The sequence below is a fragment of the Balaenoptera ricei genome, chromosome 1 (genome assembly GCF_028023285.1).
Source record: "Balaenoptera ricei isolate mBalRic1 chromosome 1, mBalRic1.hap2, whole genome shotgun sequence".
NCBI lineage: Eukaryota > Metazoa > Chordata > Mammalia > Artiodactyla > Balaenopteridae > Balaenoptera > Balaenoptera ricei.
Window position 1 is genome coordinate 96685568 of NC_082639.1, and position 22266 is coordinate 96707833.

General features: G+C 40.3%; 1 protein-coding gene across 2 annotated transcripts in view; it reads left to right on the top strand.

Moving 5' to 3' along the window:
* AHCYL1 (adenosylhomocysteinase like 1) overlaps positions 1 to 19851 on the top strand; it is a 39524-nt gene extending 19673 nt beyond the window's left edge. Inside the window, exons 2-17 of one of the 2 annotated variants that reach the window (XM_059927438.1) lie at positions 5439 to 5550; positions 7844 to 7987; positions 9141 to 9241; positions 9677 to 9779; positions 10940 to 11034; positions 11614 to 11720; positions 12547 to 12663; positions 12920 to 12983; positions 13793 to 13881; positions 14244 to 14314; positions 14691 to 14785; positions 14871 to 14969; positions 15378 to 15446; positions 15901 to 15979; positions 17120 to 17240; positions 17762 to 19851. In XM_059927438.1, coding sequence (XP_059783421.1) covers positions 5439 to 5550; positions 7844 to 7987; positions 9141 to 9241; positions 9677 to 9779; positions 10940 to 11034; positions 11614 to 11720; positions 12547 to 12663; positions 12920 to 12983; positions 13793 to 13881; positions 14244 to 14314; positions 14691 to 14785; positions 14871 to 14969; positions 15378 to 15446; positions 15901 to 15979; positions 17120 to 17240; positions 17762 to 17768 — 1473 coding nt within the window. In that variant the 3' untranslated portion in view covers positions 17769 to 19851. Of the gene's footprint in view, positions 1 to 5438; positions 5551 to 7843; positions 7988 to 9140; positions 9242 to 9676; positions 9780 to 10939; positions 11035 to 11613; positions 11721 to 12546; positions 12664 to 12919; positions 12984 to 13792; positions 13882 to 14243; positions 14315 to 14690; positions 14786 to 14870; positions 14970 to 15377; positions 15447 to 15900; positions 15980 to 17119; positions 17245 to 17761 lie in introns of those variants that run through there. The other variant, XM_059927444.1, reaches the window with a different exon arrangement.
* Positions 19852 to 22266: the final 2415 nt, after the last annotated feature.

The following is a 22266-nucleotide window of genomic DNA, read 5'->3' on the forward strand; positions in this document are numbered from 1 at the left end:
AGAAAGATCAAGTTGAGTCCCATTTTGAAAGGAGTGTTTCTTCTGACAGTGGAATTGGATTCTAGCAGTGTGTGTGTGTGTGTGTGTTATATCCTGTTACTGTTGAGACACAGCCCGGTGGAGTGAGGGAGGGAGATGTGTGCTGTGATTAGATTGCCTACCCCCTCCCTCTAGAAACTCAGGCCCCATCTGGGGAAACTGAGAACTTAAAGAAATTTGAGACTGGGAAGGAGGACAGTGAGCAGCCAAAACCTGCCGAGTCTCAGAAGACTGGTTTCTGCACCAGGGAATGGAAGAAGTGACTGGAGGTGGCTCTGGATTCGACTCTGTGGCCTGAGATTGATTCCCTTGAGATAAGCTGTTTTCTGTTGGTGTACCTGCGGGCCACGAGTTGAGAAAGGGATGCCTTTCATCTTTGGGAAATTTCTTTTGCCTGATTGAAAGTCTGAAATAGTTCTTATACCAAGAAGTTGGTGTTTATTGATAACTGCTTCTTTGGATTCATCTGAAATGGGAATCAGACTGATCAGTGGTAAGTATCAAAAAAAGGTCTTGGACTTTTTTTATGCTGACAGCCATACTCTCTTCATTTCCTCTGAAAAAAGAGCAGGTGAGAGTAGAATCTGTGGAAGAAAGAATAAATTAGCCAGAAGATGTGTGAAAAGGGGATTAGAAAAGATGTGGTAGGAGTCCTGGAAGGAGTCCATAGATCTTTTCATAGATCTTCCATAGATCTTTCCTGAAATAGCACTGAGTACTTAGTTGGTGCCTACTAGATGTATTGACTAAAGGAAAGTAATACTCTGAATATTATCCTGATCACCCTCCACTGGCCATAGTGTCATAGCGGAATTCTGGTGGCTGTTAATTCTCTGATTTAGGACCTAGAAGCCAAAATTGGGTGGGACCTTGGAAGGAAGTGTAATTAAGCTACTTAATCTGAGTAGATAGACCATGTGTTTGTGGAAGTAAACTTCTCAGCTTCTGATGGTAAAAAATATCAATTAAGATCAACTAAACAAGTAGTATACGACTGTTTTTCTTCTCTGGAATCTTATAGCTGTTATCAATTGACTATGATTCCTTCTTCTTGCTAAGTTCTGTAGAGCAATTCTTTTAGCTCACTCTGTCACTAGACTTAGAACTAGGTGGTAGATGTACCATAGGCCAAATTGTTTCTTCAGTAGAGCTTTTTGTACCATTCTCAGTATCACGTAGAAGAGTCAACCATTGTACCCACCAAGCTATTTTAAAAGGTGCTCTAAAATAGCACATAAAATTGGCCTGACATTTAATTGAGTCGCTAAGGCACAGCAAGTACACTTCTGTATTTGGATGTGCTATTTGCAGAATGGGTCAATCTGATATTCTAACCTTTCTCATATATGATTGATATTAGTTCAAGAATAGAACACTGGTGGAAATTCCCTGGCGGTCCAGTGGTTAGGACTCAGTGCTTTCACTGCCGTGGGCCCGGGTTCAATCCCTGGTGGAGGAACTAAGATCCTGCAAGCCATGCGGCTCGGCCAAAAAAATAGAACACTGGTGTGTTTGTTGTGGGTAAGGCTGTTTATATGGGGTGGTGAGTATTGAAACACAGAATAGTTCTTTAACATAGGACTTTTTGATTTTCAGATCCTTTTTGGACTTCAACTATCTTCTTTTCCCTCCTCCTCATCCCCATCCTACATCATATTAGACCTGGCATTCCTTACAGCTCTAGATTTGAAGAAACATGAAAGCATACCAATTAAGACTTAATAATGATTGGAAGAAATCATGATAAATAGGAAGTAATGTAAACAGAATGACTTTGTAGTCATTTTTTGTATTTTGTTTTCAACTAACTGACCATGTTTCGCTTAAGTACAGCGAGTCCAACCCAATTAGAAGGCTATTATTGAGATCTGGCTTCACTAGAGAGAAAACTTGTGATATCTGTAAATTGCTTTTGGCAACACTGTTTATTTACAATGTGAAGGTGACCAACACTCCAGGAGGTACTTCACCAAGGAGAAGACAGAGCTACTAGCTATGAAGAGAGCCAGTGGAGCTAGCAGACCTGATGGAAACTAGCAGAGAAGCTGCATTTCACAGCAGCAGTTATTGATATAGGTTCTCTTCTGCAAGTAGTTTGGGGTGGCAGAGAAGACAAGGTTATCATGTATCTTTGTGTAGCTGAATCATTTTATTTATAAGCATTGAGGTTATCAAAATGCTGCAAGAATAGACAACGACCCATTTATGTCATGGCCTGAGTTAACTCTCTGCCCACCTCAAATATGGACCATATTCATTATCTGAGAGATGAGGTGCTGCAGTGATTAGTAAGCTTCTTGCAGCAGTCTTGCAACAGTCTCATATTTTTAGATGGGAAAGATTTTGCTAAGCTTTAGACTACTGAAGCCTAATCCCATTCTACAGGGTGGGATTATGACTCTTAGTTCTTAGGTTGCTAAAGAAATACATTTCTGTCTTGACACAGCAGGCTGTCTATATTTTTTATTTAAAAAAGCTGCAAATGTTATTGCATTTCCCTTCCCCACCCTTCCTACCCCCAGGTAGGTGGTGTCTGGGAATATACCCAGAACCTTTGGGGAAAAAAAAAGATGAACAGGGAGGGAATCGTAAGAGTCATTAGAGGAGAGCAACTTCCAAATAGGCTGCCTAGACCAGGAGCAAGGAAGCTGATGGAGGAAGAGCTGCCTCTGGAGAGTGTTAAACGGTGTTGATGGTCTCTTGACTTTTTTTCTGCCACCAAAATAACTGCATATTGGGTTGAAAGTCATTACCTTGGTCCTGGATTAATCTCTTCAGTAAATCTAGCTTTGCTGACTGCAGAAGTCATGTGAACATACAGTGGGAAATCCTATCTAGAAGGGCAGATGCTGACTTGTGGCCACTTCAATAAATGGTTTTGGTTTGTTTTGGGTTTGAAAGGCAGTTGTCTTTTTGACATTTAAGCTAATTAAAGTTTTAGCACCTAAACTAAGAAAGCTGCTTCTTCAGGTGTACGAAGATACTTGTTAATCAAGTTCAGGTGTAGTGTTTGTGGTTTAGCTTGAATCTTTATTATTTACTTATTTATTTTTGAAATTCAATTGATTTGATCTTATAGAAGAAAGAAATTTGAAAGGTTCACTCATTCTACAAATAATTATTGAATGCTTCCTATGTGCAAGACCCTGGTCTAGATGCCAGGATATGTAGCTCTCTTTCCCTTCCATTCCTTTAGGATCTATCCTTAGACTTAAAAATACAGTCTGTGGACTCTGCCTCCTCTGTATTTCACAAAGTAACCTAAAGAAAAACTGCCCAGTTGGATGTTAAGCCAAGGTAGGTTTAAAATGAAAGTACACTGAAGTTTTTCTTTCAGGACTGCTGCCCAGTAGTATTATCTATGACATCAGTATTCTCTGCTTTGATTCTTGGTGTAAAAACACAAGTCTGTGTTCTCTTGATTACTGCTTCATTACCTGTAGAATCCTACTAATTCAGTAATCGCCTTGCTCATATTAGCTGCCTGTGCCTAGGCTGCACAGTGCCTGATTCTTACACTGCCACCAGATGCTACCCTAGCTGGAGGGTACATATGACAGAGGAGGGGAATGTTTAGCAGCTGTAACTAATGGGCGTTTTACTATTCCTGGCTTCAAAATGCCTATAACCAGGTTGCTAGCATTATGGAGAGAAGATTTTAATCTGTAATAGGTTACATTTCCAGATATTATTTGCTGAAAACTTAGCTTAATGAATTCTCCATGGGAACCTTTTCAGATTTAATCAGCTTGTGAGGAGAAGCTTGATTCAGATTCTCAAACCATTCTGTTTTTCAGAGGAGGTCGAGGTTTATTTTATATTTCAAAGAAAGGGTTTATCAGAGTTTAAACAGGAGTTTAGGAGGAAGGTTTAAACCAGTTAATAGAAGTGTTTTCCTACACTTCAGAAACACTAATTAATTTAACTATAAGTAATGTTAATTGTAAGCTATTTGCTATTTATTAAAGCCAGTCTTCCAAGTATCCTTCAAAAGTTATCTGTTTCTGCCTTATTTCATTTAAGAAAGGTTTTTTTTTTAACATTTTTATTGGAGTATAATTGCTTTACAGTGTTGTGTTAGTTTCTGCTATATAACAAAGTGAATCAGCTATATGCATACGTATATCTCCATATCCCCTCCCTCTTGCGTCTCCCTCCCACCCTCCTTATCCCACCCCTCTAGGTGGTCGCAAAGCACCGAGCTGATCTCCCTGTGCCATGCAGCTGCTTGCCACTAGCTATTTTACATTTGGTAGTGTATATATGTCAATGCTACTCTTACTTCGTCCCAGCTTACCCTTCCCCCTCCCCGTGTCCTCAAGTCCATTCTCTACGTCTGTGTCTTTATTCCTGTACTGCCCCTAGGTTCATCAGAACCATTTTTTTTTTTTAGATTCCATGTATATGTGTTAGAATATGGTATTTGTTTTTCTCTTTCTGACTTCCTTCACTGTATGACAGACTCTAGGTCCATCCACCTCACTACAAATAACTCAATTTCGTTTCTTTTTAGGGCTGAGTAATTCCATTGTATATATGTGCCATATTTATGTGCCATATTTCTTTATCCATTCATCTGTCAGTGGACACTTAGGTTGCTTCCATGTCCTGGCTATTGTAAATAGTGCTGCAGTGAACATTGTGGTACATGACTCTTTTTGAATTATGGTTAAGAAAGTTTTTAATACAGAGTTTACCAAGTCATTATTTTCTCCTTCCTTCAAATTAGTCCTAATTAGTTGGAATTTACTATGGTATGTGTGTTTTTAAATTTTTATTAGAATATTCTGGTATTTTCTTCTATACTGTGTATAGAAGGTTCTGGCAATATTCCATTGGCTTTGTGAAGGATAGGTACATGATCAGACTCTGACTATTAGCACCCCAATGTCCATCACCATTTAAGGCATCTCTTCATAATTCTTTCAAAAAACAAGACCATTGCTAACTTCAGGATAAGAATGTGCTACAAGAGAATATTCTGAAATAAAAAACAAGCAGAAGCCCTAAGAGATTATGCCTGCTTTTTGATAGAGTTGAGAGCAAGGGTAGAGAGTTTAATGTCTCAGGGTTATAAGAGAAAAGAAAACTTTATGGAACGTGGGAAGGAAGACCTGTGAAATTAGACAAATGCTAAACGAAGTTGGATCTTAAGCTCTCTCTCCTCCCCCTCTCCCCACAAAATTCTGCTGAAACCATCGGGAAGAGATAGTAATTGGCATTTTGGGAGGAGTCAGAGAATAGCGTCCTCCGCCCTCATTTCTGGTGGAAGAATTGCTGGCTTAGTAGGAGCCACATGATAATATTAGCTTTTAGGGGAGACAATGTATGGCCTTTAAAAATGAAACATTTCATAGAACCCTTGTTGTAAGTTTCAACTTTTTGTCTTCCTCTTATAGCAAATCCAGTTTGCTGATGACATGCAGGAGTTCACCAAATTCCCCACCAAGACTGGTCGACGATCTTTGTCTCGCTCTATTTCTCAGTCCTCCACTGACAGCTACAGTTCTGGTAGGTGTGAACTTCCTGTTCTCTCTGATCTCTCCTCCCTCTTCCAGAGTCTTGAGCTAGTGCTCTACCCAGTTCTCTTCACTTATCTAGGATCTGAAAATGCCTCATGTCAGGACTGCCCGTCTTTGTGCTGAAAGCTGATAACTAGTGGTTGGGCAATGGGAATGTTCCCAGCCAGGGTTGTAGCTGGAGAAGCTTTTGTCATCTTGAGACTTTCCTCCCGGATGGTCTCTGTGTGTGGTCTGTGGCCAGTGCCTGGTTGGTAGTACTGGGCCGGTTCCCATTCCCACGTTTATTCACCCACATTGAGAAGGGAGAAAATCAATGGTATTTTGGCTGCCGGAACTGGCCTTGAAGAAGAGGTGTACTTTGGAAGCATAATTTCTGATTTCTTTGTTAAAGATATACCCTGCCACCTATTTTTCTTTCTTGCCTTTAAGACTGCTTGAATTGTCAACAATAAAAATCAGTATTTAGCTCTTTTTATTTACTAGATTACCCTTTATGTTGAAATATCTTCCCCTGTTAACCTCTGGAGTGGGAAAGAGTCCAACTAATGTGGCTCCAGCTGTTTCTTTTTAGTTCTCCTCTCCTATCTTAACCCTATATAAGCAGTCTTTTTTTCTGCTTTGAACTGTGCCCTTCTCAGCTTTAGAGGCGGGTATTAGAAAATTAACATGGAAGAGTATATAGAATCTTAGTTTGAGTACTGGAGGAAATGGGGCATCTAATCCAACCCCCTCATTGTTCAACTGAGGAAACATTGTTAAAAGATTAAAAGGCTTGCTCAAGGTCATAGATTGCTATGAATGTCAGCAAAGGAATTTGTACCAAAAGCCATTTATTTTCTTTTGCCATAATCTTGTTTGCATTGTATTACTAACATTAGGACTGGGCTTGAGGTATAAGGACTGTTTTAAAAAAAAAGAAATGGGTAGACAATTTTTAAAAACTTATTCTCTGCCCTGTGACACTGATAACCCATTATGGACAAGATAGGCAGACAAGTACAAATGGTGATATACAGGGTTAAGTACGGAAAAAAATGAATATGCAGTCTCACTATGAGCATGTGTGCAAGAAAAGGTTCCAAAATATAATGGCTATCATAAGTGAAAAGGTGTCTTGGAGTGAGACAGATACAAAAAGTGATAGGTGACAAGCAGGCTAATTATAGCTAAGAGAAAAAAATTTGGAAGATTGAGTTATAAGAGAAAAAGTTGGGATGAGTGATGGAAGCTTTAAGAAGTCTTTAAAGATCTTGATGGCCATGTTTTATGGGGACCTAATGGAGCATTTTTAAAAGTTTAGTGATAGAGTTAAATTGTCCTAGTGGATAGATAACCTTTAGTAGTATTTGTGTTAGCTGGACAGAGGAGGATGTGTATGTAGAAGTCAGCGAGAGACCTGGTATACTGGCAGAGACGGTGATCAGGAAAATATTCAATGAGAGAAAAGAAGTGATTTGAGAGGTAAGGAGTGATTGTTTTATATTCTCCTGCATATCTTTCTGAAAGGACATTTTTAGCTTTTTGTGAAGCTGCTTTTTAAAGTTGAACATCTTGAGTGATCTCAGGGCTGGCAATAGAACCAGTGCTGCTCATCTTTTGTGTCATTTCTGTGTTCCTTAGTGCAACCTAGTGTAAAATCTCTTTATAAGATTTTATAAGATAAGGTTATCTTACTGTTTTTATTCTTTTACATTAATGGTTCTCAAAGTATGATCCTCTCAACAGCAATATCAGCAGCACTTGGGAATTTGTTAGAAATGCTAATTCTTGGGTCCCATCTGAGACCTACTGAATGGGAGTTTGTGGCAGTGGGGCCCTAGCCATCTGTGTTTCAACAAACCTTCCATGTGATTCTGACAGATGCTTTAGATACTTAAGTTTGAGAACTAGTGATCTATAGAAATAACATTCCTTATATGCCCTAAATTATTCTTCCATTTTTGCCATGTCTGGTTCCAGTCCCAGTTGGGACCAAGTGCCCCTATTTTGAGGGGTTCTCTTGAGCTGGTGCAGGTTTGGGATCAATAGCTCCTTATCACAGGCACTAATGGCAAAGTCATCGGGGGCGGGGGGGTAAAAGGGCCACAATACCGAAAGATCTACAACAGTTTCATTCATACCGTTTCTTAGACCCTGGAGGAGTAGAACGGAGAGAGACGTAAAAGGTGGCTCCAATTAAGAGTGTTCGCTTAACTTAAATGAGAGTCCCTTGGTGACTGCACTCTGTGGAGTTGGGGCCATTGAGGTTTTTCTTTCCTCATTTCTTTCTTTCCTGGCTCTAGCTGCGTCCTATACAGATAGCTCTGATGATGAGGTTTCCCCCCGAGAAAAGCAGCAAACCAACTCCAAGGGCAGCAGCAATTTCTGTGTGAAGAACATCAAGCAGGCAGAATTTGGACGCCGGGAGATTGAGATTGCAGAGCAAGGTAAAGAAAGGGAGTGGGTAGGGGACCAGAAGCAACCCACTTGCTAGTCATCAGGATGCACAAACAACTTAAGGCTTGAAAGCTAACTTGAAAGTCTCCTGGGAAACTCCAGTATCTTGGACTTTTATATAAACAAATCTATCTGTATGGAGCTTGAGCCTCAGGATTCTTGTTCTTGTTCTCCCTGCTGCTTCCTGTTCTCAGCATGTGGTAATTACACAGAGTAGTTTCTCTTTTCCTCCCGCATGATATCATATTCAAAGATCTGCTTGCAGAGTCAGCAAGTCCTGGATCAGTACATGGTGGTTAGTTCTGCGGGATCCTACCATAGCTGCCAATCTCAGAGACCCAGATTTCCCAGAAGCAGCAAATGTGGGAGGGTTTTCAGCTAAGGATGTGGTGACCTAGGGTCTCTTTTGGTCTTTGATCCTGAGCACCTTCTGCTGGAGCAAGAGTAAAAATGACTGACAATCAGTTAAATCTTGGTTTCTCTACCCAGCCCCACTCCCAATAATGTCTCTTTACTCTTGTTGCTTTCACATTGGAGGCATGTTCTATACTGGGCAGGAGTACAGAACTCAAACAAACTGACAGAATAGGATTAGACAGCGTAGAAAAACAGAAGCAAGTGGCTTCTGCTGATGTAAAGTCTTTCTTCCTGGTCTGATGATTGTAGTATATAGGAATCCATTAGCCAATGCCATGACTACTTCCCTCTTCTCCCAGATGAATGATGACACCTTCCATTTCGATCACTTTTGAGAATTTGACTACATATGAGCCCTGTACATATAAGGCTGAAACAGTAGAGGAAGAGAGAAATTCCAAGTGATTAGATGACAACTCACTGCTGTTGTTCTGCAGTTGAAGCTGCCAGGCATCAGATATATATACTTAGAGGGAATTCCCTGGCGGTCCAGTGGTTAGGACTCCATGCTCTCACTGCCAAGGGCCCGGGTTCAGTCCCTGGTCAGGGAACTAAAATCCCACAAGCCGCATGGCATGGCCAAAAAAAAAAAAATAATGTGCTTAGAGTTTTTCTTCCTTACCTCACCATATCTCAACAGATCCAGACCAGCCCTAGATGTCGCTGGGGCAGGAATTAATGATATTGCTAGTGCAGACCTAGCTCAAATACTCTGTTCTTTCACAGACATGTCTGCTCTGATTTCACTCAGGAAACGTGCTCAGGGGGAGAAGCCCTTGGCTGGTGCTAAAATAGTGGGCTGTACACATATCACAGCCCAGACAGCGGTGAGTTTGTTGGGAGAAAAGTGATGGTCTTCTGATGGGAGTGGGGGTGGGGAGGGACACTTTATCTTTTTTTTTTTACTTGCTTTTCCTTCCCTATCTAACTTCCAAGTGCTAACTGTTAAGTGGAACCTCCCAGTTATACAATAATGGGGTTTTCTACTTTGATTGTATAGATATAACCTACTTTTAACCACCCTGACTTAGGGAGATCTTGATTTGCAAGAATACGATTGTTATAAATATGTTATTAAGACTTGTGGGACCATTTTGGGGGTACAGTTAGATTGCAGTGTACTAACTAGTGGATTCCACACCCTTTTGTAACTTCCCAGTGTAGCACCTGTTGCTGCCGAGTTGCTGGGCATTGGTTCTCTTAATTACCACTCAAGTCTGGCCCTCCTCCTCCTCACTCTGTCTTCCTGTCCATCTGTATAGGTGTTGATTGAGACACTCTGTGCCCTGGGGGCTCAGTGCCGCTGGTCTGCCTGCAACATCTACTCCACTCAGAATGAAGTGGCTGCAGCACTGGCTGAGGCTGGTAAGCTCAGCTTTTTTCACTGACTTTGCTGCAAAATAATTATCTAAACATAATTTTTACGTATCAGAACTATCTTTACAGTGTCATGTATGTCTAGGGGCTACAAAATGTGGAGGGTAATAAAAGTGTCGACAGGAAGGAAATGGCTAATAAAGGTCCATATGCATAGTGGAATACTGTATAGTCATTTAAAATGATCTTTGTAAAGAATCTAATACATGGGGAAATGCCCAATTCTAATGTTAAATGAATGAGAAAGAACTTTAAGCTATGTGAGCTGTGTGAGTATGAGCTCAGCTGGTCTCCTTTCACAAAAGTCTCCTCACTTTTGAGAGAACACAAGTAAGAAGTACCATCTATTTGATAGTTCATTAGATAATTTGGTATTCAATATTGCATTGAAAATATATGAACTACTTATGAGTTCAATTAAACATAAAGCAATTTTTATTGTTAAAATGTCCAAAGGAAAATCACTCTGAAGTTTCTTTAAGGTTCTCCCATCTTCCTATGATCCTCAGAAAGCAACTGTATAGTACTTTTGTTTTTCTTGTTTACTCTTTTCTGATGTTTATTGCAGAAAATTTAAGAGGTTCTCCTAAAATCCTGCTACACAGAGAGAATATTTGACATATTTTTCCATTTTTCTATTCACTTTTTACAGAGATGAAATAAGTCTCAGTATATATACAATTTTATAACGTAAATATAACATTTTCAGAAGTAGTTTCCATGTCACTGAAAACTTCGAAAGCATCATTTATAAAAGTCATATGGCCATGTGATTTTACTTCACTGTTTTCCTAATGTGGAACATTTAGGTTGTTTCAAGATATTTGCTAATATAAATAATGTTGTAGTGAACAGCTTTGTTTTGATTCCCACTTCATTTTATCTCCTTAGAATAAAGTTCCACGTATAAAATTGACCAAAGAGAATAACATTTTAAGGTTCTAAAATACTTTCAAAAACAAAAATCCCTTAAATTCTTAACTAATTTCTGAACTAAAGATGCTTTTTTGACTTTTTGCCCTCCATAAGTTGTTTCCTTTCCAGCATAATTTCTTAGCCTTTTTCTCTTCACCTGGATCTCAGAGAGTGATGTTGGTATAGGACACTCCCCCAAAGAGGAATGAGCTGAGTTGTTTCCATGTCTACAGGAGTTGCAGTGTTTGCTTGGAAGGGCGAGTCAGAAGATGACTTCTGGTGGTGTATTGACCGCTGTGTGAACCTGGATGGGTGGCAAGCCAACATGGTAATAATGCGTATTCATCCTACACTTTTGACAGTGGATTTGTTTCCTTTTTTCCCTCAAAGCATGGTTCCCTAAATATGTTTCGGATGTTTGGTCTTATGCACTTACTTTGTTGCCAAAATGGTTAGCTTGATACCTATTCAGGATGGGTCTGAGTACTGAATGGAAAGGCGGGGGAAGGGTAAGACCAACTGAACACACGTGGCTCAAACACAGCAGAATGAAATAGAAGAAAATGATATGGTACCTCTTTGGAGTAAAATTCTGGTTTCTTTCCTTCCTGCCCCAGCTCTCCTTTTATGTTCCAAGGGGCTTTATATCAGGGCTCTAGACTAAAAAATGAGTCTGTGATTAGCCTACTACTCTTCACCATAGCCTAGAACAAACTTAGGAATCCTTTTAACCATCTTACACCAACAAGTTTGACTGTGTTTCCACTGTCTAAACCTGCTCTAAGGAGCTCTGAGGAGTGCTCTCCAAAACATACAGGGCTCTCTTACTAGTGCAGAAAGTGGGTTCAAAGTTCCCCCCAGCTCTAGCAGCCTGAATGCCCATAGAAGTCTTCTGGCTGTTCTATAGATCCTGGATGATGGGGGAGACTTAACCCACTGGGTTTATAAGAAGTATCCAAACGTGTTTAAGAAGATCCGAGGCATTGTGGAAGAGAGCGTGACTGGTGTTCACAGGTAACAGATTCTGGAGTAGCTGCCCCTTGTGTCCTTGCCTCAGCAGATTCTTCTGGTCTCTTTTAGGCTTTAGGGCTATGTTTCAGGCTTGTAACTAAATGGGAGTATCTTCCTTAGATAAAACTTTTGAGTATTTACCTTTGAAAAAAATCAAGGAGACCCTAAAAAGAAGTTATTTCAGATTCTAGTTCAGACATTTTCTCTCCCATTTATTCCACTGTGATTCTCAGTCATTGCTGGGAGGTAGGGAGTGAATATATCTTGAAAAACTGTATTCAATTTTGGATTATAATTTTATATCTGAAATACGAAAAAAATCTATTGTAAAACTATATGTTATACACATTACAAAAAATAATACTGGGCAAAATATTATTTGCTTGTTGGAATACCTAAAAAATATCTGAGAAAGTGTTTCTCATTTGGGGGCACGTTACACATGCTTAAACACACACACACACACACACACACACGGAACCATATCAGAATCATTGATAATCTTTATCAGAAGTAGGCATGGGTTTTTTTTAAAGATTAAGAAAATGCTGGTCTAAGGAAATGTATCCCCTTTTATGAAAGAGAAGTAAATTTCTTCAATTGAAAGGTTTTTTTCCTTCCAAAAAAAGGGGGTGGGAGTTGGGGAAGAGAAAATGAAAAGAAGTTAGGAGGGATAACAAGGAATTACCTTGTTTACTAATATTCTTGGGCAATAAATAAGACTGGGGAGGGCAGCATAGAGCTTGAAGAGAATTAGGCAGACTTTGCCAGCTACTGTGTTTTACCAGCTAACTTTGTTTTTGTTTTTGTGGCTTTCTTCTCCCTTTAGGCTGTATCAGCTCTCCAAAGCTGGGAAACTCTGTGTTCCAGCCATGAACGTCAACGATTCTGTTACCAAACAGAAATTTGATAACTTATACTGCTGCCGAGAATCCATTTTAGATGGGTAGGTTGAAATGTATAATTATTCAAATTTATAGGGGGTAAATTTGGCTTGGGTTATAATGTTAGTCTGATATCCCTCCAGTTTTGCCCCCTGATCTTCCTATGGCTTTAAAAGTTTATTAGAGGCATTCTATCTCATACTGAGCCCAGCCAACTTCCAGTTGAAGTTCTTATGGGGCATTGCCCACACTTCTAATTTTCAGAGGAACTGTATTTGAGCTAATAATGTTTGAGTTGAGGCTTGTCTGTTTCCACAGCCTGAAGAGGACCACAGATGTAATGTTCGGTGGGAAACAAGTGGTGGTGTGTGGCTATGGTGAGGTAAGTAGCTGGGCCTCATTGTCTGCCTTTTCACAGACTTGTTAGAAATTTTGAGTGAAGGAGACTTGTGCTGTCAGTGTAAACTGATGCAGGGTTTAAAATATGCTTTTAGATAAAGTGTCTCAAAATAGTAGCAAAAGTCCTTTATTCAGATTTATGAATAGAGACGTATAGAACGAATTGAGTTTTTAGATTTCACCACTTTGTCTTATGCTATGGAATGTTGGCATCATTTCCCCCCAGTTATAACAGTAACCTTTTCATTGTGAGACATAATTCAAGTAAATATGTAGCATTTTGGTCCCACGGGTGACTTATAGTGGAGTGAAGGGTAAAATCTGAAGTGACATATAGTTGATTATCTCTGAACTAGAATAGATGACAAGAGATTTTATTTATTGTCATAAACAATGACCCACAGAAGTTTCTGAGCTGCTAGGCTGTCCTTGAGTGAGATGTTTCTCAAGTGATAGTTATCAGGTTTTCCTGGAACAAGAAACTAGAGGTTACAGTTGCTGTTCCTTGGTCTTGTTTCCTTGATGGTGATACTTTTATTTCCTTTATCTCTTTTACTATCCCAAGCTCCAGCCCTTGCTAAAGCCCTTGAAATGTCTGCTAAATCACTCCTCTAAGGGTCACAACATAATCAGGATCTGTTTCTCCTCTGCTTGGATTGGAGCATCTTTGCAAAGACTTGCTAGATGATTGATGGTTTCAGGGAGGCTAATAATTCCCATCTCCCAGAGAACCTACCTGCCTACTAAATATCTGTGCCTGAATGGACCTGACTTCTTTCTTATGCTCTGCAGGTGGGAAAGGGCTGCTGTGCTGCTCTCAAGGCCCTCGGAGCAATTGTCTATATCACAGAAATTGACCCCATCTGTGCTCTGCAGGCCTGGTAAGAACAGCGGTAATACCATTAGGTTCACTCCAGGGACTTTATGTTTCTAAGAGTTTGATTGTTGTATTAACCATTCCTTGGAGAAATTTCTCAAAGAAGGAGAAGACTAAATTGCTCTGTTCCCTGCATTGTAATCATAGGGCACTCGTAGAGCTTCTTGGTATTTTCCCTTCCTGGATGGAATCTTGGGGAGTCTGAAGAGCCCAGTGTGTATAGTTTAGCACAGCTTATTACTACCATTCCAGTGAGGTAGCCCTGGATTTAACTTTAGAAAGACATTTAATTGTCTCATTTTGTGACCAGCTTCTGTCCCACTGCCTCCTTGCTTTTGCTCATAGTGTTCCTTCCTTTTCTTCCAGCATGGATGGGTTCAGGGTGGTAAAGCTAAATGAAGTCATCCGGCAAGTTGATGTCGTAATAACTTGCACAGGTAAGTGTCAGTGCTTTGGTGTACGTGGAGGAGTATTAACTCTGAGGTTAAATCTTGAAAATGATCTAATTGACTTTTATATAAAGTAAGTAAGACCTGTGTTCTGTGTAAAAGTCTGAGAACTAGAGTAAACTATCAGAACCTTAACATATTTTCCAGAACAAAGAGCCTTTTTCCTTGATGGCTTTTTATCCTGCTTGATCTTAAAACCAAATAACTGAGCCTAAGGAGCTGTTATGCAACGCACACTTCTTTCCTCACAGTGTATACATGCTCTTTAGTGCCAGCAAACCTCTCTCCCTTGTTCTAACTGAAAGCCAGTCAGTACCTTTCCCCGCCAGGATCTGTTTCCTCAGCCACTCTCCTTTACTTTTAGGAAATAAGAATGTAGTGACACGGGAGCATTTGGATCGCATGAAAAACAGTTGTATCGTATGCAATATGGGCCACTCAAACACAGAAATTGATGTGGTAAGCCTTCTCTCATTGATTTGTTGCTAGGCCTTTTTTTGCTTCCTTCCATTATAGCCAGTCAACTGCGCTCTCTTCCTTTCAGACCAGCCTCCGCACTCCGGAGCTGACATGGGAGCGAGTACGTTCTCAGGTGGATCATGTCATCTGGCCAGATGGCAAACGCGTCGTCCTTCTGGCAGAGGTGCACACACACAAGGGTTCGGGCAGTACAGCACAAGCAATATGGTTAGAGCCATCCGGGGAGGGGCGGCAGGGTAAACATATTCGGCCTATGTTTCCCTGAATTCTATCTTTGGATAGAGGTATATTTCTCAAATAGTCTGGTCTCCAAAATAGAATCACTCAAAAAATATCTACTTTTTACTAAGTAACATACTACTTCCTGACCACAGCTGATCCTTCAGTTTGTCAGACTCAGATGGACTTGCAGAAAATAAGATAAAACCTAGAGTCCTGATTTGGAACTGTAATTCTTCCTCTACTAACTGAGTCTAGAGGAGTATAAAGTCCTTTCCTGCATTTGCGTGACTTGCATGACATGACAGAAGGATAACACAACTCATACCAGGGCTCTGTTTCAACGTTTCAGGGTCGTCTGCTCAATCTGAGCTGCTCCACAGTTCCCACCTTTGTTCTGTCCATCACAGCTACAACACAGGTATGTGACAAAAGGCCGGCTTAGCCTGCGCTAAGATGAGTGGAACTGGACCTAGATCAGAGTTCCAGTGAGAGTGTGCCCTCCTGTGTTCTTATCAACCTGTTTTCTTCAGGTTACAAATTGTCAAGATTTAGGCTCTCTCAAGTGTAGAAGATAATCAGTCAGGCAGAGTCAGTGTTTGTGTCCCTTTGGTTGGCTGTTTTAATTTAGAATATAGTGTTTCAGCTCAGTTGTATTTAGTCTCTTCTTTTATTAGGAACTAAACAAAAACACCAGTAAATCCTCCTGTGATGTGTGCTGGTGTTTACCACAGTCCAAGTCCTGCGTGCTGCCACTGTGGTAGATCACTTCAGTATTTACCCCAAGACCCTGTTAAATCTATTTCTTCTGTTTTTGTTTTTTAATGTCCCTAAGAAGTGTTTTTGTGTTTTTTGACCCTCTTTTCCCGCCTTAGGCTTTGGCACTGATAGAACTCTATAATGCACCTGAGGGACGATACAAACAAGATGTATACTTGCTTCCTAAGAAAATGGGTGAGTGAAAGCAGTAGAAACCTATATTGATCCCCAGACTGTTGCATGGTTTGGTAAAATGAATATCATGAAAAGCATTGGATTTAGAGTCAGGATTCTAATCCCTGTTCTAGCACTTAGTGGTTTTTGGACCTCGGGACAAGTTCTAATCTCCATGAGCCTCAGTTTCTTTATCAGTAAAGTGAGAATAATACTAAATATATTGCAAAATTGTAGTAAGAATTACAGCTAATGAGTAAAGGTGCTTTAGCACAGTGGTTTAGGGTAGATGCTCTTATCCTGAGTAGCTTTATGAAGTTTATTAAACTTACTACCACTGATTATAGCCTGGGACCCAAATGAGAGAAACAGAAATATAGTTTTTATTGTCCATCTTCTATGAGATATACAAACAGTCTTCTGTCATTCCAGGGGTCAACTGTGTTGTGTTCACGTGACATAATGCATCATCTTTAGTTCTTTACCTTTCTGAATATGGTGCCAACCTCCCCTCTCATTGGTCAGCCCAAACCCCTGTCCTCTTAAAGCTAAAAAACTTCTTGCTGTTGTCCCCTTCAACAGCTTACCTCAGCTTACCTTTGGGTTTTGGTTTTTGGTTTTCAATTCATATTCATAAAGGTAAAAGCCCAGGAAGCTTATCTGTGGAAAACTAATACATTTGTGCCAGCTGCCTTAGAAATCCATGATCCTAAGATTTGAGACCTTTATGGATCTTATCGTAAGTAAATGTTGATGACTTAACTCTTTTGACCTTACTGGTGTCCACTTTGATTCATAATTTGACTATAATCCAGCTAAGGAAGTTGCTGCAGGAAAGTGAGAATAGTACATGGTATGTTGGCCATTGAGGTGAACCCAAAAGCTTTGCCAGAGAAGAATGGGGAGGAACAAGTCGGCCCATTTTGTCCCGCTGGCAAATGGCTTTCTAAATGCACTCTGGATGTACTGAGAGAAAAACCTTAAAGGCAACTTTGAGGGTTTTTTTTAAATTAAGCAAATATTCTGAGTTAGATTCTTTCAAAGTTATTCCAAGCCTTGTCCTCTCTCTCAAAGAAGCTTCAGATGAAAATAGGGGGAAGTTATGCCCTGAGAGGCATATTTGAAATGGAGTCTGCCCCCCTGCCGCTTTGTTCTTCCTAGATGAGTACGTTGCCAGCTTGCACCTGCCATCATTTGATGCCCACCTGACAGAGCTGACAGATGACCAAGCAAAATATCTGGGACTCAACAAAAATGGGCCATTCAAACCCAATTATTACAGGTAACTTGGGAGAAAGTAAATGAAAAGCTCTTCTCCCCAATATTAAGCCATGCAGGCTAGCCAGCTTTCTTAAATAGGGTTATAGCTAATTTTGAAGAGTACAAGAACTCTGCCTCACACTAACAAGGTAAACAGAGAAATTGTATATCTAGTAGTAGATGTAAAGAAGTCAGCATTTTCTAAAATTTTGGAGCTTGAGCCTCACCCCCAGAGATTCTAATAGAGTTAGTCTAGAATGGGGCCCCGGCTTATTTTGTAAAACTTCTTCAGATAATTCTAATGTATTGTCAGGGTTGAAAACCACTGATTTATAGTATTAGGGAGCAGGAGATACAGCTAGAGATGGCATTGTTGGAAGTCCTTTGGAAGCACAGGGAGGAATAATCCTTGGGGAATTACTGCAGGAATCCCTGGCCTGGGCAGGGGAAGGACCCTGGAGAGTGTTCTCTGTTTTGGATTCTTTTCTTGGAACTCTCATGTGGAAGACACACGTACTAAACAGTCAATCTCTTTCTTTACAGATACTAATGGACCGTATTACCAAGGACCAGTCCACATGAACCACACAACTCTAAAAGAAATATTTTTTAAGAAAACTTTTATTTTCTTCTTAATCCTTTCCTCTTGATTTTTTTTCCTGTAATTTCTTTCTTGTTTTTTCATCTCATTATCCAAGTTCTGCAGACCACACAGGAACTTGCTTCATGGCTCTTTAGATGAAACTGAGATTCAAGGTTTCTCACCCTAGTCACTAAAGAAGGATTTTACTCTCCCAGCCCAGAAAGGTGATTCTTTCTTTACCATTTCTGGGGACTTCATAGTCTTAATTGGGTACCTTATTAACAGGAAATGCTAAGGTACCTTCTATGTGGAACAATCTGCAATGTCTAAATTGCCTTAAAAGAGCCCATTTCTTAGCTGCTGAAATCAGTGCTCTTTCACTTCTTCAGAGGAGCAGGGATGGTACCTACCAGGCAGGTAGGTTATATATAGGTGGTGCATGTTAATTTCCCCTAGATGTTCCAAGCCCTGTTTCCTGTGTAAAGGTGGTATGTTTGGTTCAGAGATGTGTACTAGTGAGTGTCGCTTGTTAAGATCTGGTAGGCCCACTTGGATTTAGTACAGCCCTTCCTCCACTCCCACCAGACCCTCTCATTTTCCAGGTTTTTATCCAGACTGTACTCTATTAAGTTGAATTTTGTCCCCTAGCATTTATTTCTGGGTTTTTTTTGTTTGTTTTTGTTCTGTTTGTTTTTTGGTTTTTGTTTTTTTGTTTTGTTTTTTTAAGTAAGAAAAATGTTTAGTCTTAATACTGAGGAGCTGCTTGAGTGGTTAGTTGTTATCAGTTTATCTTTTGAACCTTTGGAGCTAAAAGTGCAGAGTTGAGTCTAGAGAAATGCTGATCTCAAACTCTGATAATCCCTCAGTTTCTAGCCCATAGTTTATAGCATCAATGAACTGGGGCCGTAACAGTAAATTTTATCAGCTCTGCCCCATCAGCTTGTGCTGAAAGCAAATTTCTTGAGCCATTACTCAGTATACAGCACTGAGCTCTGTCTTTAGGATTTATCCTTTAAGAGCAAATTTCTAATCAGCTGTGCTTCTGCAATTTAAAATACTTAAAGGGAGGTAGATGTGGATGGGAGGAGGAAGGATAAATTGGGTCAGGGTGAGGGGAATTAGCTCTGTATAACTTGTCTGGGGCTTTAGGACCCATGTAACTTTAGTTTTACAGAAGCAGTACCACTTTTGATTGACACATGTCACAGAAAGTTTATGAACTGAGACCTTAAAGAGCAGTTTGTGCATAGAGAAAATAATCAGTATGTCCTGGCTCACACTCTGAAAGAATCCTCAGAGATCAGAGAGATGTATTCCCATGCCATGCACCCTGCTTACCAGCATTTCTGCATGGTCAGGTGAGCTTTATGCTCATGAGCTTTAAGTGTATAATTATCCAGGATTCTAAATTCTCAACTTGTTCTAGCTGGTGATCCTTCAAAGTTGGGTCAGGCATTAGTGCTAGATACTAGAAATTTTCATTTCCCTATTGCCATTGATCAGAGAAGACAGACATTAATTTAAAATAGAAATATAAGAAGGAAAGCTTTCACTCTGTGACTTCCTAGCAGGGGTCAGTGATCTTGCCAAAACTTTTTTCCCTCTCCTGTTTCTCCGTAACCAGCCCCTTCCCACTTCCTTGCCAGTGTGACCATGCTTTCTTCTCTGTAGATGCTAATGGTTCAAGCCCTTTTTCCCAAGGCGTTTAACCAGCCAATCAGAACAGCACATCCTTTAGGGGAGGTAACCTGGCCAACAGTGGTATCCATCGTGTGAGTTCTGCTGGAGGGAAGGGGCCCAGGTCCTGCTGCCCTCTGGCCTGCCCCCTGCTCCCATATCTATTACTGTGTCCATAGAAATACTAGGTAAGGGCTCCGTCTCTGTCAAGCCATGTAACAAAGGACACTGTGGGGAAATGTCTGGCATCAGAGGGAGCATGTAGAGAGCAACTTGGGAGGAACAAGTTTATTTTGTATTGAATGATTTTTAATGAATGCAATATTAATCCTTGCAGATGAGCAATAATCATTAAAATCAATTAAAATGATAAGATCTTACTGGAATCCTGTGTCATTCCTGGTTGAACAGCAAAACTTTCATTACAACCTGTTTTCTAAGAAGGGACAAGTCAGGGGTCAGTTAGCAGTATCTAAGAGAGATTTGTTTAGGACCTAATATGTAGAAGAACAGGCTTCATGCAGAGTTCTTCAGTAATATCTTAAAATTTTGTATGCCTGCTCTGTGCTGAGCATTGGGCCTGGACACTTTCACTCTGACTTCCTTCAAGGAGCAGACTTGCTGCCTAAAATGCAGGGCTCCTCACTTACACAGTCCTCTTAGAAGACCCTGTACCTAATTCTTTTCCTTAAAAAATGCCTCCAAAGTTATGTGAGCTTCAGCCCCCCCCATACCTGTATCCATCTCTGAAGTTGTCTCCATGTGTTCTGATTTAACAATGTATCTGTTAATATTGTTCAGAAGTAATACCTTTTCTATTTTGTTAAATTGGTCCCAAACAATGTTGATGTTTTCAGTGCAGTTCTGTGAGGTTTTATCCATGCACATAAATCCAAATTTAAGATAAATTTCACATTGCCTAATCAGAGATTTAACCTTTTTTTTTAACTGTTTCCTGAATCTAATAACTTTATAGTTATAAAAAGTTAATCTATTATGATGGGGAAATATCTTGAAGTTAAATGAATATAAAGAATTTAAATGAACTGTTGACCCTATAGTTTTATAAATTTTTCAAGGTGTTTTTTATTGCCTACCATGTGCTAGGATCTGTTTTAGGTATTTGGGATACATCAGTGAAAACCAAGATCTCTTCCTTTGTGGAATTTACATAAAACCTCAACAAGACTCAGCCTTCCCCTTCCCCTTTTTCCTTTACCCACAATTCCACCATTAGGTGGGGCAGGCATCCCCATGGGTTCCCAGCCTGGTGTGTGGGGGTAGGAGCTGGGGGTGTGGCCTAGTGCTGGAAGTCATCCTACACTTGGGATGGGGAGGGCATCTATGCAGGGGAGGGATGGCAATGGTGGATTGGGTAGGAACAGGGAACTTGATTAAATGAGCAGAAATATTAAGGATAATGGAAGCCAGCTTTCTCATTTTTAGAGGAGATGTTACACATCAGAAAGGGAAAAGACTAGAATAAACTCTGGTATTGGGTTTGAATATAGGGGGTATTGGGTTTTGGTGTGAACTCATGAATTTCAACATAAAGAAATATACGGGAGGGCTTCCCTGGTGGTGCAGTGGTTGAGAGTCTGCCTGCCAATGCAGGGGACACGGGTTCGAGCCCTGGTCTGGGAAGGTCCCACATGCCGCGGAGCGACTAGGCCTGTGAGCCGCAATTGCTGAGCCTGCGCGTGTGGAGCCTGTGCTCCGCAACAAGAGAGGCCGCGATAGTGAGAGGCCTGTGCACGACGATGAAGAGTGGCCCCCGCTTGCCGCAACTAGAGAAAGCCCTCGCACAGAAACGAAGACCCAACACAGCCATAAATAAAATAAATAAAAATTAAAAAAATAAATAAAAATAAAAAAATAAACAGGAGCTGTTGTTTTAAAAAAAAAAATATATATATATATATATATAGGGGAGCACTGTCTACTAAGTGAGCCGTGGGGCAGCAGTTCCTCTCTTCCTCCAGTGCAGTGCATACACCTAGAATCCAGATTCAGGCACTACATCCTCCACTTAAAGGAGCCAGGAGTCTTTGGAGAAATGGCTGATTCCATGGCTGGGCAGGAAAAGTACAAGATGAGCAAGAAAGCAAGGAAGTACTCAAAAAAAAATAATTGCATGTCAAAAGGGCACAGAAACCAGCCTTAAGGGACTTACTGGGCAAATCTGGAACAATCTGAGCATCCAAATAATGACTTATAAATCACTGAGTAAAAGAGAAAACTATGAGTCTATACTGATATGAATGAATGAATAGTTTAATGAAGAATGGGATATGTAAGTAATTTCAAAGTACCTCTCCATAAAATATTTTTTAAGTACAATGGGAAAAAGAGGAGTTTTAAAATGGAGAAGCCTGGCAGAGTTCACCTTAAGTGAACAAAATGGGAGAAATCTAAGTCTTCCACCACTTGATAGGATGCATTGAGAAGAACACAGCATCCCTTCTGTGATATTTCTGCCAAAGATGCAAAACCTGAATGTAATCATGAGGAAGTATAAGATAAATGCACATTGAAAATTGTTATTTTACAAAATAACGGGCCTATAATCTTCAAAAGTGCCAAGGCTACCAAGGTCAAAGAATAACCAAAGAACTGAAGACACGTACATTAACTGAACGAACTGAACTGGATCATTTTGCTATCAAGAACGTTATTAGAACAGTTGTTGAAACGAGTCTGAGGACTATGTGGTAGTAACATCAGTGTTAATTTCCTGATGAAGTATTAGGGGGTGGTGGGTCATCAGGTCAACGACTCTGAGATGGGT